Below are 18,647 nucleotides of genomic sequence, written 5' to 3' on the forward strand. Positions count from 1 at the left end.
ATGATGGACGTTTCCCAGAATGAACTGAGAAGGGAAGTGAAGCGTGGCTGCAGTGAATGATGGTAAAATGGAAATAAGGGCATAAAAGCCAAGTGCTGGTTGTACTGCATGGCACAAAACCATCATTATGTATATTTTACTTCAGCTAATTTGTTTTTATTTAGAATACATTTCTAAAGTTTGGTTAACCATAACAGTACTGCTAAATTGCATTGTCTGACACAGACACACTTTTTTTCTTTCAGTTAGGGAAATGAGTGAGAGGCCAAAGCCTACTATCTACTCCTGTATGCAGTTACTGTGCTACATCCGTTACAAGGTCTGAAAATAATGACATCAAAAATGTAAAGCTATCTTCAGACACAAACTACTTATTTTAAATATGGTATTTAAGTCAAAAGTAAGAAGGCAAAACCATTACAGAATATACATGATCTCATCAGGAGGAAATGGGTTATATCAAGACAAACTATAATTAGAGTTTAACCAACATTAAGTGTATACATATTTCATATGTCATCCACTGTAAAAGAAATTTATTTATGAGAAAAATACTGCAACCCAACACAAAAAGGGCAAGAATGATCTTACTAGCTGTCATTTAATAGTAGGACTTACTTGTCAAAGTTAATTAGATAAATGACAATATTTTCTGGAGCCTTTCCATTCCAATGAACTGTATAATCCTTCTGTAGCATCACCACAGGCTGATACTGCTGGAAGGTTGCCCGATGGTTTTGGTTGATTCCTCGTAGTAGCATTGGGAAGTCTGGATACTCGTCCCTTACAATGGACATGGTATTATTTGCAGGATTCCAAGTCTGCACATATATCTTCAAATGAGATGAAAGAAAACAGTTACACATTGGAAATTTACAAAACCATTAAAACACTGTATGCTAGCCCTATTTCAAGCACACATATATAATGGGAAAGTCTGGTATTATAGCCAAATGACAGGCAGCGTCATCGGTATGATCTTCTGTCCATCTATGTCAGCTGCAGTTCAACAGTGCTTCCTAATGTCATTCATTACAGCTGTGTGAAAATACCTACCATAACAGCAGGTGTGCATTCAGCAGGGTCACTGCAAAAATGCAATTTCTTAGTAAAAGGAATTAGTCACACATACATGTCTGCTCTTCTGGCCTGACCTTAAAGTTTTCACAATTCCTCTCTGCAAAGGTAGATTTCTACCCAGGACAAAAATGCTGGCACAGCACTTAAGGGGGTATTCTGCACCATCTTCAGTTCCTTTTTAGAGGATGACTTCATCATCAGGAGTGCTCATTGACATGGACTTTCCCCTTTTGTTCTAATCAGGTAGTGAACAGGATGGTCAGTTTTATTAATCTATGCTTTCCATGATAAGAAGGGGGGGGGTGAGAGGGACCCTATATTACAGCAGTGATCCTGTTATGCACACACGTAATGTGAAGGTGAGCATACTCATACAACTGTGCTGCATTCCTCATAGCGATCACAGCTGAAATCTAATTCTTTATCCCTAGGGAATGTACTAAGGCAGTTAAGTACCTACTGGTAGTCAGACCAGGGGGAGATTAGAGCATGCCTGCAGAATGGCAGAAGCAACATCTGAATTATTTCTGGGCTGGATGTCTAAATGCAGTGCTTCCAGAAAGTATGGATGGTGGTTCAGGCAGATGCTTCACACATACTCTGTGTTAAAAGTGTTTTTAAATAAAAGCCACTGTTGTTGCTGTTACCTTAGTACAGCATGTTCTTATTTGGGAATGTTTGGGGTTATCAAAATAGTACTAGAGAATCATCAGACAACCTATGTAGAAGATTCTGTAGGAATGAAGTGTACTAAATGGTTCTCTGAGAGAGCAGCTGATGCATGGAACAGACTACTGAATTACATTAAAGCAAGTACTAGTTTAGATATTTTTAAGAACAACCTAGACACTTACTATGGGAACAAGTGATCTGAAGTTGCTGTTTTCATTTGGTCTTCAACTTGTGGGACAGATCCGACTCACCCGCATTTCCCCAGCATCGGATCTGAGCTCCAAGCTCCTCCCCTCCCCATAATGTCCCTGTCTCCTTCCTCCCTTCAAATCCCGTTTGCCATGTCTAACATTTGGATTGTGGTCCGTGCCCAAAGAGATTTTTTTGGGGGAAGTTAAGTTTTTGTGTATTTAGCTAATCTTCACCCTTTTCTAGCTCCCCTTTCACTCTCTTACTTCTCCTGCTCAGGCGTCAGTACTTTAAATTAAAAAAAAGAAAAAAATAACTTTTCCCACTTTCTACACTCCTTTACTATCTTTCATACATGTGTGGTTGAGTGCTTTGGGTTCTCTCTCTCTCCATCCCCATGGTGGAGACACCCAAACTGGGATTTAGAAAGTGCACAATGCACAGTGTGTGGCCATAAGCTTTCGCCAGCAGATGGCCATACTCTCTACATAGTTTGCTTGGGGGTCCAGCAACTCGATTACTCCTGTTCAATCTGTGCAGGGTTCAATCCCTGCGCATTGATCGACAGGAGGAATAAGCTCATCCTTAAGGGTCTCCACCCTCAGCGGATGCCCAAGTTGCTTCAGTGGCTTCAGCCCCTTCTACAGCTTCCTCTGCCCCAGTCTCTGGGACACAACCTTCCGCCAAGAAGACTGGGGACACAGAGAAGCATAAACAAAAGGACGGGGACAGGCCACGGAAGTAGTCTCCCAACCGCTCTTCCTCAGCCGAGCCTGTGGCGAAATCTTGTCCTGCTGCTAGCTTGGGTTCCCCTGGCTCCGTTCTCCTTGCTGCTCCCTGGAGCAGGAAGGGACTTGGTCTGCTCCCAGTGATCGGCCTCCCCTCACCGCCTCTCTAGGTGCTCTTCCTGCAGGTCCACCTGCAGTTTCATCAAAGCTGAGGTGGGCAGGATGATGTGGAGATTCATCTGCACGCAGATTTAGATGGAAGTCTTGCCTGCCCCATCCACCTCTGGGGCTGGGGGAATGCAGTCTGCCTTTGTCCCAATCACTCCTTCTCCGATCCAACCCCCAGTTTCAGAGTATTTGGGTCCAAGGCCAAAGTCCCTCATGGAGGACACCGACTTGGAGGAAGGAAAGGGGTCCCCCAGTCACCCCCAGAGGATGTCTCCTTCAGAGACATTATGGAGATCCTTCATCAGCGTGGAGGGGTGGTATGCCCAAAAAAAAAAAACCCTTATGAGTCAGTGTTCCTGGAGGCATTTGGCATTGGACCCTCTACATCCTGTGGATATCCTGGTGGATCTCATTATATCTAAGGCATGGAAGGAGCCTGACACAGTGCAGCCCATCCCCAAATGCACTGATAAGATTCTCAGTGCTCCGTCACACAGACAGCACTGGACGAAGGGATACCCTGTTGATATCATGGTGGTGGTGGTGGCTGCCACCAAGAAGGACCATGGACCGTTTTGGGAAGTGGGTCTACACTTCATCAACATTCTCGGTACGTGTGCTGAACCACATGAAACACATGATTAGACTTCACCTAGGCCTAGTTAAAGAGAATGCTGTGTCTAACCCAGGGTCCATGTTGGAGGAGGATTAAAAGGTTTTCTCCTCATGGATGGCCACCCTCACCTCCACTGCCAACACCTCTATGCGGCTTCTCTCTCATGCTTCTGAAGGCGCTTAGAGCTGTCAGAACAGGTGTTGTCATCAGGCATCACACCTGGCTCCAGCTCTGTGCTTTCTCGGAGCCCTTCAAGGCATCCTTTACAAATGCCCTGTACAATGGCTCCACTCTCTTTGGAAAGTCAGTACATGACAAATTTGTCCACAGTGAGAAGGACAGGAAGACTCTGTCTGCTGTCGGAATCTGCTTCTCAACTCCTCAACAGATTGCTTCTCAACCCCCCAACAGACCTTCTCCAGGAATCAGCGAGGGGCAAGGAAGATGTGGTTCTGGAAGTCTCAGGGCTATTCCCAGGATGCTCAGGACTCACCTTCATGCAGAGGAGAGGGGGATTTGACAGATGCTACCCTCGCGGCAGAGGGAGTCAGAGGAACCAAGGATCTCATTATTCCTTCCTGGACAGGTGCGCACAGCAGCCATAAAGGGTTGCCCGGCTGCTCATCTCTGGAGGCAGTTGGGGAACGACTTTCACAAAACCCAATGGCCTGGGAGTCCATCACAGATGATCACTGGATGTTGCAGATCACATCCAGAGGATATTCAATCCTCTTCATTCATACACCACTCTCTTCCAGGCATTGCCTGGATACTCCACAAGTGCAAAGGGAGGAAGCAGTAGTGGAAATTTCCAAACTGCTTGAAAAGCAAGTCATCCAGCCTGTCCCCCCAGACAAGATCAGATTAGGCATTTATTCCAGATTCTTTTTAGTGCCAAAGAGGACGGGGGACTTGAGACCCATTCTGGATCTTTCGACCTTAAATCTATCGGTTGCCAAGATGAAATTCTGGATGGTTACTCTCCACTCTATCCTGCCTTTCCTGAAGGAGAACTACCGGATGAGCTCGGTAGAATTTAAGGATGTGTACTACCACATCAAAATGGACAGATGCTCTCGGAGGTTCCTCCGCTTCCGGCTGGGGACCAGTCAATACCAGTTCAGAGCACTACCATTTGGTCTCATCACAGTCCCCAGGGCATTCACCAAAGTGATGGTTAGTGGTAGCGGCTCACCTGCAGCTGCAGGGTTTCCAGGTCTAACCCTACCTCAACGATTGGCTCCTTTCTGCCCCCTCCAAGCATCGACTCTGCCAAACTAGGGATTCCCTTCTCCAGACAGCCCACCAGTTGAACTTAACCATAAATCTCAACAAATCCTTGTTGAACCCAGTTAAGTTCTGCACTTCATTGGAGCTCGGTTGGACACTACTCAGATCAAGGTTTTTGTAACTACAAACAGTCCCTCAAACACCATGTCTTGTGTATCCTTCAAGCTCAATCACCTACAGCAGAGATGGTCTTACGGGCACTTGGTCTCCTCTAGACACTCGATTGCATAGCAATGTCCTGGAGATGAGGGCGGTACTCCTAGTACTGTAAGCTCTTCAAGCCCATCGTCCACTAGGGACAATTGCCATCCAGAAAGACAATATGTCTGTAGTTTGGTAAATCAAGAAGCAGGGTGGACACGGGTCTTATTCCCTGTGTCCTCCCTGGACATTAGATCCAGCTCCAGCTCTGATCTCTCATCGCTTAGGAAATCCTCACCCAGATATGGTCAGTGTGAAGCTCACCACTTGGCTGCTCCAATTCCTATGATAATCAGGAATTCTTTGTTACCTTCACTGGTCAAAAAGATATTAGCTGCAGTGCATACATCTTCTACCAGGAAGGATTATTCCAGCAAGTGGAAATGCTTTTATATTTGGGCATCTCAGCGTGATTTAGACCCCTTTACTGTTCCATTTCCAGCTATTCTAGAGATTTTGGCAGGTATATTTCAACAATATGCCAGATTTTCTGCGGTTAAGGCCTAAATGGCAACTATATCTAACTTCCACGTAGGAGATCATTCGGCTTCTCTAGCCTCTTCTAAGCTCTGTAAAGCCTTTTGGAAAGGTACCTCTCTACTTAGGCCACCGATCAAGGACCCACCGCCCCTTGGGATCTCACGCTGGTTCTTCAAGCCTTAGTTTCTTCCCCATTTGAACCTGCAGCTTCAGTGGATCTGCAGTTCTTGTCCTGGAAGACGGCCTTTTTGATTGCTATTATGTCAGTCAAATTATCAGTCAAACCTCCTTATATGGTATTTCATAAGGACAGGGTGTCCTTGCGCACTAATCCCTCTTTCCTTCCAAACATGGCTTCAGAATCAAACATTAATCAGGTAATTAATCTCCCCATCTTCTTTCCAAATGATAAAATAAGGGAGAGTACAAGTTACAATTGTTGGATGTTCATAGACCGTTACATTTTTACTTGCATAGAACAAAATCTTTCTGCAAGTCTGACCAGCTCTTTGTCTTCTACTCTAAGCCCTTTTTAGGGAAACTTGTATCGAAGGTCACCATTGCTCGCTGGATCTCTCCGTGTATAATTCTGGCACATTCAGCGAAGGGATTATCTCCATCAGGTCACATTAAGGTGCATTCTACTAGCTCTATGGTTACTTCAGCTGCCTTCTGGTCAAGAGTTTTATTGGATGAGATATGCTCTGCTGCTAAGTGGGCATCTTCACATACTTTCATTTCCCACTACAAGTTGGATCTTCTATCCAGAAGCAGGGCATCCTTTGGCTCCTCTGTGCTCCAGAATATCCTTCCATGAGGGCCTCCCAGGAGTTTGGTAGCTGGGGACTCTATCCCACAGGTTGAAGACCAAATGAAAACAACTTCAGATAAAGAAGTTATTTATTCACCATAACGTTCCATCGGAGTTGTTGCTTTTCATTTGTATTCAACTGTCCCTCCCTCCTTCACTCTGCCTTACATGGGCTGTGTGGTGGTCTGGCTGAAAAAGACATTGCCTTTTCTTTGGCATAACTGGTTATTACTTATGCTACTATATGGTTTATTGTGCCAAGGGGTAAGGCAACGAGTCAGGTTGGGATGCTATGGTAGGCAGCAAACTTGATCTGAAGGGAGGAAGGAGACAGGGGCATTAGGGGTAGTGGAGGAGCTTAGAGCTTGGATCCAATGCTGGAGAAATGCGGCCAAGTCATAGCCATCCTGGATCCATGTTCCACAGGTTGAAGACAAATGAAAAGCAACAACTCAGATGGAACATTATGGTGATTACATAACTTATTTTTTTGGTATATTTGTAGGCTGGAAGGGCATTAATGCCTGTGCTTGAAATATTTGTATGTATGTTTTTGCTGGTGCACCTCATGATAATGTAAACAGTTTTGACCTTAACTTATTTTAATAAATGTAACTTCAATGTACCATCATGTTTCACAAACAATGTACACTTATAAAAAAAACCTTCTTTACAGGCACTGACAATACACATTCCACCTCCAAAAAGTAACATATTAGAAAATGATAAAGTCTTTAGACTTTTTTTTCTCATTATTATGCTTCAAAGAAATCCATGTCTCATTGTAGCTTGGTCTTTCTTATTTTGATTTTCTAAAACTATACAGCTCAGGAATAACTTTTTGTTTAACTAAGAAAGCTTAAAGTGCAATATTTATCTTTCCAACCATATTACTTAGTCATGAAAGAGGAGAATTACAAGAACCTCCATACACAGCTTACAGGTAAAGCTTTGTATTGTTATTCCGTGACATACCCATTGCTAGATTCCCACCCCATCTCGCCAGCCACCTCACAAACTAACAAAACAGCTACTTTATAGATAACTTCCTAACACTCATACCTTCCTCTTCTTTAAAAAAAGCAGATTATGAAAACATGAATAATCACTCCACAGAAGAAATAGCTCACAAGGTACTTAGCAAAATGATGATTACATTTGTCCCACTGTACTCATCCCTCATTAGACTCATTATAGAATACAACACCCCGTTTGGTACGTATCTCTCAAGACATCTGCAACAACTGGAAAGGTCACAGAAATACCCCACTAAAAGAATCACAGGCCTAAAGCAGATGCCCTATGCTGACTGTCTAAAAAAAACTCCACCTATATTCTGTTGCATATCGTCTACTCACAGGTGATCTCTGTTTAAAATACAAGGCCATGTCAAACCCAGAGCTGTTGGACATGCTACACTTACAGAAATCCCAATCCATCTAAACTGTGTCATCACAATGAACAAAACATGCTGGAGGGATAGGTTCCTGACCCAGAGACTCCCCAGACTCTGGATTAGACTGCCCATACATGTCAAGCAGAACACATCTTTGGCCCTCTTCAAAAGGAACCTTGATGATTGGATGGGAGATAGGAAATTCTCTCCGGGGATCACATCAGCCGCCCTGCTAGACAGGGGTCCAGGGAAGTAAATACTATGGGAATAGCCAGGGAATTGTTATAGCTAGGCTTGTACAGGCCCTAGGGCCGATAGCTTAGTACCAACCTATGAACATTTTCACATCAACTGCCTATATACAGAAACTGAAGAAACTTGATCATAAGGCCAATAATGATGACATTAACATAACACTGTGTTTTACCAATGTTTATTTATAACTCTGAACTTCTTCTATACCTTTATTTTTTATTATTAACAAACAGTGAGCAATCTTGACACAGCTTCTGTAATATCACCCCTCAGTTACTTACATTTGGTCCTTAGCAAGACACAGCATCAGTATACCTGTAACCCACATTCTTCTATTACACATATGTGGACTGTTAGGTAAATCAGGTTGAAAGTGATGTATACATAGAAATTAAGGACTTATTTGGTTGGGTAAAGGACTCTGTCACAGTAGATGATATTTCTTCACAAATGGATATTAGCAAAAAAAGAGGATGAAGAAACTTAAAAAAATCAAAAGGGTCTTGTATGATTATGAATCAAATAGCATTTGTGGAAAAGAAGTAAATCCCTTGCAAATGATTCAGTCAGTGAGCTTCCAAACATGAATAAAAGGAGTGAACCACTGAGTGATGATATTTTTAATAGACAGTCTCAGTGCAGTGAACACAACTATACAGATGATCTTGCATTGCCCCAAAACAGTGGAAAAGACACGCATGCTGAAGCGTTTAAAAACAGCATAACACTGTTCAAACCAAGAACAGAAAAAGACATTCCAACACAATGAACCAGACAAGAAACTGCAATCAGACACTGGGGACTTGAAGTGAAACACCAGGGATACTCAAAGCAGATTAACTCACCCTCTGAACTCTTAACTACCTAGACATCCTTTAACTCTGTAGAGACATGACTCACAAATAACCAGCTCATCCTCAACCCTGAAAAAACAAAGTTGCTACTCTTGATTCCTAAATCTGTTAACCACATTAAGCCTTCCTTCTCCATAACATCCCTAAACAATACCCCTATATGAATCTAGCACAAAAGTACTTGGCATATCCATTGAAGATAAACTAAAATTTGATCTACACATTAATAATTGCATCAGAAAAACCCATCAAAAGCTAGGACTTCTGTACAGGAATAACAAATTCCTCACCCCTGAAGCTAGGGTTACTCTTTCTCATGCCTACCATCTACCTTGCTTAACTTACTGTTCCCAAATACTCAGAAATCTGAACTCCTCCCTACTCAAACTAGAATCGACCTATCACAAGATAGCCAGATTTGCAGCTCAACAAACATAAATCTCACCATTTTCTCTCCCTAAAATACCTGAACTGGCTTGAACTACCACACCTGATTCTCCACTCTCAGCTCCAAATTATACACTCCATTCTATATCAGCCAACTTTCTGCCCAGCTTCATCATCCCTCATCTCCCTCTATTCCCCTATAAGACATCTCCAAAGTGCAAACCAAGCCCTATTAAATGTTTACAAACCTATATCTAAGACAGGGTGCAACTTATACAGCTACCACCCCTCTACTGCACAGAACAAACTCCCACTAGAAACAAGGAACCTTACACACCCAAACAATTTAAGTTAGCCACCAAAGACTACTTCAAAAACACTGGACCTGCAGACTACAAGAGCAATAGAAAAAGAGAAAGAGAGACTAAGTGCCTCCATTTTGATTTTTTTCTGATTATACTGCTTTCTACACTTGATACAAGTATTTTTTTTTCATTTAACTGCATTTATTTTAAGTGTATTTGCTTTAATATTGTTACACACTCAAGTGTGCTAGCCTGCACTGCATTTAAAGTACATTACTGGTGGCAGAAAGTCTGCTCTTTAATTTTTCCCTTAGACCTTGCTAGATCTCTTCTCTCTTGCAATTTAATTAGCTTATTTACCTAGCACTTGGCTTTTTATAGCAATTAGCATAACACACAAGTGCTATCAGCACTAGACATCCTATAAGGAAACAGCCCCAGTACTTAGTAATGATGACCATCCCTGCTGGCATGTCTAAAGGTCAGTCTCCTATGCTTTTATAAACCTGGTGAACTTGGGCATTCTGAGGCATTGTAGCAACTGCCTCATGTACACCGACAACCCTCTCCTTTTACCTCCCAACACTCTAACTTATGAGAGATTCGCTTATATCTCCAAATTGGAAGCCATGCACTCCCCAGCCAAAACCAGAATAGCTAGTCAAGAGGAAAAGGTCACTACCTGCACCACACCACATGGAACACATAGCCCTCCAGAACACCTAACATCACAGCCCTCACATAAAAACACAAACCACCCACCCACTTTGTGGAGGCTCTCAATAGAAATCTACCCAAACAGCAGAGACCTCCAAGACAGAAACCCACTTGACCACCACAACACAGTACAAACCACAGGACATATAGCTCACCTACACATTGTGCCCCTCAACCTAAGCCCCTAAGGCAAAACAGCTTGCCCAATACAATAATCATAGATGACTCAATAGTGAGGCACACTGATGTCTCACTCACTAGGTTGAAAAAGGAGAAGGTAACAGTCAGCTGTTTATCAGGTGCCAGAATCCGACACATAACACACACACTCAGGTCACTCCACAAGTACGACTCTGTCATTGTCCATGTGGGTGTGAATGACCTGAGAAGCACCTCCCTGGACTACATGAAAACAGACATGGTGGAGCTCTCGGATTATGTGGACCAGACAGGTATGACCCTAGCCCTGAGCAGCATCCTATTATCGCCCAGAATGATACCACAGTACAAACAGAAAATTATTCACCTCAACACTTGGCTAAGTTTCTGGTGTCATTCTAAGGGGATCCAGTATCTGTCTGCTTGGGATGGCATGAATGACAGACCTCGATGCTTTGCCAGAGATGGCCTGCATCTGTCACTCCTAGGTTTCCAGTACTGGCTAAGGCTCTTGCCACCCCTACAGTGCCTTTTTAGGCAGTGATCCAAAAAACAAATTACCAGCATAACAGTTATCAATTAATGCAATCGGAGGGTCATGCTTCTCAATGCTAGAAGTCTAAATCTCAAGATGCTCTCGCTCGAAGTACTCCTCAAAATGGAGAACATCGACATTTGTGCTGTAATGGAGACCTGGTTTAAAGCAGCAGAAAATATCCCTACACTACCAGGCTATAACTCATTCCACACCTTTTGGCCTCAGAACATGGACCGAAGCTCCAAAGGTGGTGGTGTCTCCATATTCATAAAGGATATGTACACCTCCAGACTAGTAGCCCAGCATAACGCATCCGAGATACTTCAGGTACAACTAACATTGGGTAATACAGTGATTCACGTCATAGCCTGCAACAGGTCCCCCACCATGTCCCAAGACTCTCACTCCACATTCCTAAGCACCCTATAAACTATTAAAGATCCAATCCAACACTCTCATACTAGGCGACTTCAACTAACCCTCCATCAACTGGGAAAACTACTCCTGCACCAAAGCACTGGCCCAATGCTTCATGGACTTCTTCAATTCCAATGCCCTGGACCAGCTCATTCTTACCCCCACTAGAGGAAGCAACATCCTTAACCTGGTTATTACTAACATGGGCAACCGTTGCTCTACACCAATAGTCAATTCCTCCCTGATTAGATCTGACCACAAACTAATCACCATGGAAATCTACATCTCACCCACACCTCCACAAAGGTTTCCACCATGAAAAACCTCTCCAACGCGGACTTTAGACTCCTAAAAACAGAGATGGCTAACTTCACATCACCCATGCCAATGGAAAATAGATGCATGACTGCTGAATCATACATCAATGCACTGTACGAACACATACATAAATGCATAGAACTAGCCATACCCAACAGAACCAAGATGCTCCCCTCCAAAAAAAGGAAGCCAATCTGGTAGTCCCCTGCCATTAATAAACTCTACAACAGAAGGAAGAAACTGTTGCAGAAAAAGGTGAAGTCCCAAGAGTGGAAAAATTCCCTTATTAGCCTCAACAAAAAGTTGAGATCACTCATCAAAACCTCCAAAGTCAGCTAATGAAGGCAGAATTGCAGGAGACACTAAAAACAACCACAAAGCCTTCTACAGTTATATCAAGAATCTCCACACCAATACCCAGATTTGCTTTGAATTACTGCACAACGGTCGGTACTGAGCCAACAGATATTGCCAACATACTGTCTGACAGATTCAGTGCCATCTTTACCCCCCCTTTACCCCCCCCCCCAAAGGACCTCAATACCGGAAGAATGCCAGACACCCAGCATTACTGCAGCACAGGTTTATTTTATTTACTTATTTTACATTTGTTAACTGGGAAATTCCGACTGGACTAGGCCCATTTTCAGCGGAGGCCCAGGGAGAAAAGCTCCACATTGGTTAACAACAGTCAATATTTTTATACAGAGTTGTAAAACAGACAAGGTGCATTATATTTCAATATGGATATCTGTCTGTCGTATAAAGACAGTCAAGACATTTTTCAGCAATTAGAGAAGTTTAAACAGCAAGGATTAGGTGGTACTTTCAGTCTGGAAGAATAGCTATTAGAGTTTTTGTGCTGTAGAGCATTACAGCAAGTAACTCGGTAGTTGTTCATGGGTATAAGGGGAAGGGTAGGAAAACTTAAATTTATGTAATACATGGACATAGCCAGGTATTAATCAGATGTGATTTCAGGAAGTTTTTGAAGTGTGAAGTGGTGGAGGCAGAGGTCAGTGGAGGGGGAAGGCAATTCCAGTTTCTAGCAACGGTGTGGGAGTATAGTGCTTTTCATGCAGTATTGTTTGCCTTAGTGATATAGAGGAGAGATTTGTTACTGGAGCAAAGTTTTTTTGTTGTTTTGCTGTGTAGTGAGTAAGTAGTTGAGTTAGTGATGGGGCTTTATCAGAGTATTTAAGAATGTTGTAAGCAGCGACTAGCTGGTGATAATTAAGTAGCTGGGGTAGTTCTAAGCCATTGTAGGTCCTTTAGAGTTAGACAGTGATGCGTTCTGAAGGTGAAGTTTTTAGCAAGCTTGGCGATCTTACTGCAACATGACTCTAGTTTGTCAAGGTCTATTTTTCTGATGTGGGTGGAGATTGGTGCTGCATACATTAGCATGGACAATAGGTGAGTCTGGGCTAGGGTGATCCTTGCTTGATCTGAGAGGAAGTTTTTGTGCCTATATAGTGTACTCATTTTTTTGTGAACTTTTTTGATGATTTGGGAGATGTGGACATCAAAGTGAAGGTTATTGTCAATTTCAATGCTGAGGAGTTTTGTATGGATAGAAGGGGAAATGGTAGTGCCATTTATAGAGGTGATGGTAAAGAAAAGGGGAGTGGTCTTTGATTTGTTGGGAGTAAATAGTAGTAATTTGGTCTTGTTGGGGTTTAGGATGAGTTTGATACCAGAGATCCATTTTTCTACTGAGTTGAAGGTTTCCTGGGCGAGTTGTAGAATGGAAGGAGATGGGGCTGTACAGATCAAAGTTGAATCATCTGCATATTGAATCAGTGTGGCATGCTGGGTTGAGCTATGTAGCTTATTGGTGAAGATAGGAAAGAGAAGCGGGCCCAGTATTGAGCCTTGTGGTACTCCTATGGTGGTTGGAAGTTGAGGGGATAGTACACCTTGCCATTGGACAGACTATTGCCTGTCAGATAGGTAGCTTCTAAACCAGGCTATAGTAGATGGGGCAAAGGATAGTGAGGCTAGGGAATCTAGAAGAATGGTTTGTGAGACCATGTCAAATGCTTTGGATAGAGCCAAGAATATGGTAGATGTAAAGTTATTGTTGTTCTTGTGCTGGTTAACTAGATTAGTACAAGAGAAAAGAGTAGTGGCTGTGCTGTGATGTGGACGGAAGCCATGTTGTGTGGTGGAAAGGAGTTTGTGTGTGTTCAGAAATGTCATGATTTGAGTGTGTATACAATTCTCTAGTAGTTTAGACAGAGGAGACAGAATGGCGCTGGATCGGTAATTTGAGAAGTCATAAGAGTTACTGCCTTTTTGAAGAGGATTAATATCTGAAACTTTCCAGAGTTGTGGGATATGGGATTCCTGTAGGTAGCGGTTGATCAGGATGGAAACAGGATAAGATATAGATTCAGCGGCCATTTTTAGGAAGCTAGCAGGTAAGTTATTGACTACAAGGGTGGTGGGTTTCAGTTTTAGAAGTTGTTTTTTAATTGTAGAGGTGGGAACTGGTGACAGAGTAAAGGGGGGAATGTTTTCTAGTTCATTGTCTAGGGTGTGAGAGGGGCCATTTTTGGATAATTGCTGTATAATGCTAGAATGGATTGTAAGAAGCGGTAGTTAAATTGAGTGGCTATGTTCATAGTGTTATTGGTGGAGTAGCAGTTTTGCCTGGATTTAATAAGGAATTGATTGACTGCCAAAATTTTGTTGGGTTTGTTGAATATTTGCTTTGGGCACCTAGGAAGTAGTTCTTTTCATCAAGTTTGGTTTGTTCCTTGGCCTGATTTCTAAGCTGGTGGTAGTTTTGTTTGGAACAGGTGGTGTTTTGCCTCTTCCAGATTTTCCACGCTTTATCTCTGGATTTTAATAGGCCTCTAGTGTCTCTACTTAGCCATGGTGCATAGTTGGTTTTTACTCTAATTTTCATAGCAGGGATGAGCCTGTTAAGGATAGTGGTAAAGTAGTATTAAAGTAGTCAACTGCTTGTTCTAATCCAAGGATATTTAATGGTTCCCAGTTACAATGGCTTAGTCCAATATTAAGATCATAAGGGTTTAGGTTTCGGTCATCTCGTATTAGTCAATGAATTATGGGCTTGGGTAGATTAGTGTGCTTGCATAGAAGGAATGTGGGGAGGTGGTCACTGAGACCATCTGGTAGGCAGCCTGTCTAGCAGTTTTGTTTGGCGCAATTGACCAGCACCCAATCCAGAATGAATTGTTTTTGTGTTTTTTTATCTGTTCTAGTGGGTTCTTGAATGAGTTGAGAGAACCTATAGAGATTACTGTGGTTAGTGGGGTTACTGGAGTTATAGGCTAACTCCAGTAAGTATTTAGGTCACTTAACAGGATAGTTCTTGTGGTAAATTCTCTTGTCCACTATAAGATTTCCTCTATTATGGCTGAATTATTTCCTGGAGGTATGTAGCAGCAGAGAATGTTGATTTTTTTTGTTTTGTTTTATTAAAGCATAGGACTGAAGTAATGTTCTGTCATTATTAAATTTAGGTAGAAGGGTTTTAAGGGGTTGAAGGTTGAGTGTATTTTTAAAGGGAATGGCTACCCCCCCCCACCTCCTTTTCTACTTACTCTATCCAGTCTTATGATATTATAGCCTGGGGGGGGAGGAATTCTTCATTTTGGATGCTAGGCTTTAGCCATGTCTCTGTGATGGTCAGTATGTCGGGAGCATAATGGGTTATAAATGCATGCAGATCAGGTATCTTGTTAGCAATACTTCTTGTGGTGATATTAAGAATTAACCGGTCAGACATCTGTTTGGTTGTGAGTGGACCTGGGTTTGGGTGTATGTCACCAGAGATAAGCAGTCTCTTTACGGTTGATAGTAGATGTTTGGTTATGTGTGTTATTTCTATGCTGGATCTATGTGAGGTCCTTTTACTGTTGGATTTTGGTATGTAAATATTTTGTATATATAGTGTAGTACTAACATTAAGAATTGTAGTGCTGATAGAGAGGTTCATGTGTGTTTTTGTGAGTGTGGAAGTATGTCTTGTATGGAATGTGGTGTTGTATAGAGGTAGGTTAGTTTGTATGGCTGTCACGTAGGCTAATGTTGTGAGGGCTAATGAGAGAGATGCTAGTGGGATTTTCAAGCCGTATGGTAGTGATGCTTGGGTGATGGCTGTAAAGTGATTAAAGTGATGAGGTGAGTGTGAGGGTGTGGCTAGAGGGTATTATGTGCGAGTTAAAAGCAGGGAGTTGTACATAGATTGTGGATTATCGTATGATGTTGGGTAGGTGATTGGTCTAGGCAGTGGTCAGATGACCAGAGGTTAGAATAAAGCTAGGCATAGTGGGGGCAGTGGGAAATGGGGGCAGGGTAGGGAAGTGCAGTGAGCCAAGCAGAACAAGGCAAACGGAGCGGGGCCCGACCAGAACCAAACTATCAGCAAAATGTTATCAGCCAAAAATTTCCAAAGCCAAGAGCTACCAGTTAAGAAAAAGGCTACTAGGTTCTGGCTTAGGTTTAAAATACCAGAAAATACACACTGTGAACGACAGTTCCACTACAGAAGAGAAGCATTTATAAACAGTAATATTGTGGGTAGAAAAGGAGGAGCGGGGAGGGGGGGCAGGTAGGGAAATTAATAGCTACCCTGTTAGTGTGCACTTCAGACTAATATATAAAAAGAAAACACTAAAATATCCAGAAGAAAACGACCTACACAACTAAAGGTCTTATGCTAGCTGCTTTTAAAATAATTTTGATTGGAGGCGCTGAAGTTTGTGTGTTTGATTGGAGGAATGGAAAGCTCACAGACATGAATGGTCACCAAGGCCTTGGGCCAGGCGAGATGAAATATAGCAGCTTATCCAAGCTAGTTGCTTTATAATTAATTTTGATTGAAGGAGCTGGCGTTTCTGAGTGTTTGACTGGAGGATGGAAAGCTCACAAACACAAAAGGTTACCAGGGACTTGGGCCAGGTGAGATGAAATATAGTAGCTATCCAACTGTGAGAAAAAATATAGAAAGAAATAGAAATCAGTTTGATAAGGAATAAAAACAGTTTAGGAGAAGGGATACTAAGCATGAAAGAGTAGAGGGATAAGGCTAGAAATGAGAGAAGATAAAACAAGCAGAGTCAGCAAAACTAACCAGTTTAAATATGAACAATTAAAATATCGTACACAGGAGACATACATGTAACAAAACTAACAGGTTAAAGCTGCATTATCCAAGGCTAAGAAAACAGCTTCCATGGGACCCAACAATATCCCTGGCTGTGTTCTACATGAATTACAAAGTGAACCGGCATCGTATCTATTTGCCCAGTTCACTCACAGCCTCACCTCAGGCTTTGTCCCTACTGAATGGTACACTGCTAAAGTCATCCCTCTCCATAAAGGAGGAACGACTACAGACTCTGGAAATTATTTCCCCATTAGCCTGATGAGTCTGATACACAAGGTTATGGAGCGTATAATCATGGACCTAATTAACAAGGATATAGGGAATCTCCAAACTCTAGAGCCCACGCAATTTGGTTTTGTGAAAGGTAGATCATATGCTTGCTCAACCTGGTTGACTTCTGTGAGTTGGTCACCAGAGCTGTGGATGAAGGTAAGGCAGTTCACACAGCCTACCACGATCTGGCCAAGGCCTTTGCTACCATAATCAGTCCTGGGTCCTCTTCTATTTGGCATCTACTTCTCAGAAGTCCAGGCCAACATGGAGGATCTCTGGCTGACCAAGTTCGCATATGACTGCAAGCTGGGAGCCATTAACTCTCCAAGTGATGTAGACATCCTACAGAAAGGCCTCACTGAGACCAATGACTGGTGTCAAGACCAATGCCATAAACTTAATGCCAAAAAATGCTTCATAATCCCCTTTGGGAAAAACTAAGTTCCCAATAATTACCACATCGATGGGAGCCCACTGAAGGCATTATAACAGGTCTGGGGACACAGGTTGACAGCAACGTCTCCTACAACCACCACATTGCCACTGTGGTCAGAAAGTCCTTCTGTGTGGCACATCTCATTACCAAGGGTTTTGCATCCAGGAAGAAAGAGGTCATCATTTCTCTCTACTCTTCCCAGATTAGACCAATGATAGAGTATAATGCCCCATCTTGCATGTACCTCACCAGACACCTGCAACAACTGGAGAGGCCAAAAAGTACCTCATGAAGAGGATCCTAGGCCTTAAACACATGCCCTAAATGGACAGACTCAAAAAACTCCAGCTATTCTCTGTCTCATATTGTCTACTAAGAGGCCATCTCTGCTTGACTTACAAAGCCATCTCTGACCTAGCTCTGTTAGAAATACTACATCTAAAGAAATCCAAATCCCTCTGGCACCACACGCTCCAGAGACCTCAACCTCATTCCACAATCAACATAACATGCTGGAGGGACAGGTTTATAACCCAGAGACTGCCCATGCTCTGGAATAGACTTCCCATGCATGTCAAGAAGAGCATCTCACTGGCCCTCTTCAAGAGAAATCTTGATGAGTGGATGGGAAATAAAAAGTTCACTCCGGGGATCACTCCAGTGGCTCTACTTGATAGAGGCACTGGGAACTAACGTCAGGCAGCACAATGCCAGGGCACTCCTATGGGCTACGCTTGTAAAGGCTCCAGGGCTAGTAGCCTAGAACACACCTATGAACCTATGAACTGTTCGCACCTTCCCTGACCATAACCAACCAACATCCTTCTATGTAACTTCCAAAACTTTTCCTATATTCTGCTTATTGAACTTTAGATTAGCAAACTTTTTTTGAACTACATTTTTTGCTTCTTATGCTTTAATTATCATGCTTTTTTTATGGTATTGTATAATTTGGCAACTACTGCATGAGAATTGTAACTTACTGAATATCTCTATAGAAATATTGTATGCCTTGGAGCTTTTCTCCCCGGGCCTCCCCTGAAAAAGGGCTTCAGCTGAGTAGGTCACTCCCGGTAAACAGATGTAAAATAAATAAATAAAAATAAGGAGTCAAACCAGGGACTAAAACAACTGTACTTAACTGAAAATGGTAATGTGCAGCTTTAGAGAATTCTGTCCTGCAGAAAAGGTTTAACTTGTTCCAATAAGAAGATTCA

General features: G+C 42.6%; 1 protein-coding gene across 1 annotated transcript in view; it reads right to left on the bottom strand.

The window, feature by feature from the left end:
- Positions 1 to 18,647, bottom strand: part of CEMIP2 (cell migration inducing hyaluronidase 2) — a 939,901-nt gene that overhangs the window by 118,023 nt on the left and 803,231 nt on the right. The window contains exon 14 of the mRNA XM_044059182.1: positions 619 to 833. Coding sequence (XP_043915117.1) covers positions 619 to 833 — 215 coding nt within the window. The remainder of the gene's footprint in view (positions 1 to 618; positions 834 to 18,647) is intronic.

The sequence above is a fragment of the Protopterus annectens genome, chromosome 17.part0 (genome assembly GCF_019279795.1).
Source record: "Protopterus annectens isolate FY-2018-M chromosome 17.part0, PAN1.0, whole genome shotgun sequence".
NCBI lineage: Eukaryota > Metazoa > Chordata > Ceratodontiformes > Protopteridae > Protopterus > Protopterus annectens.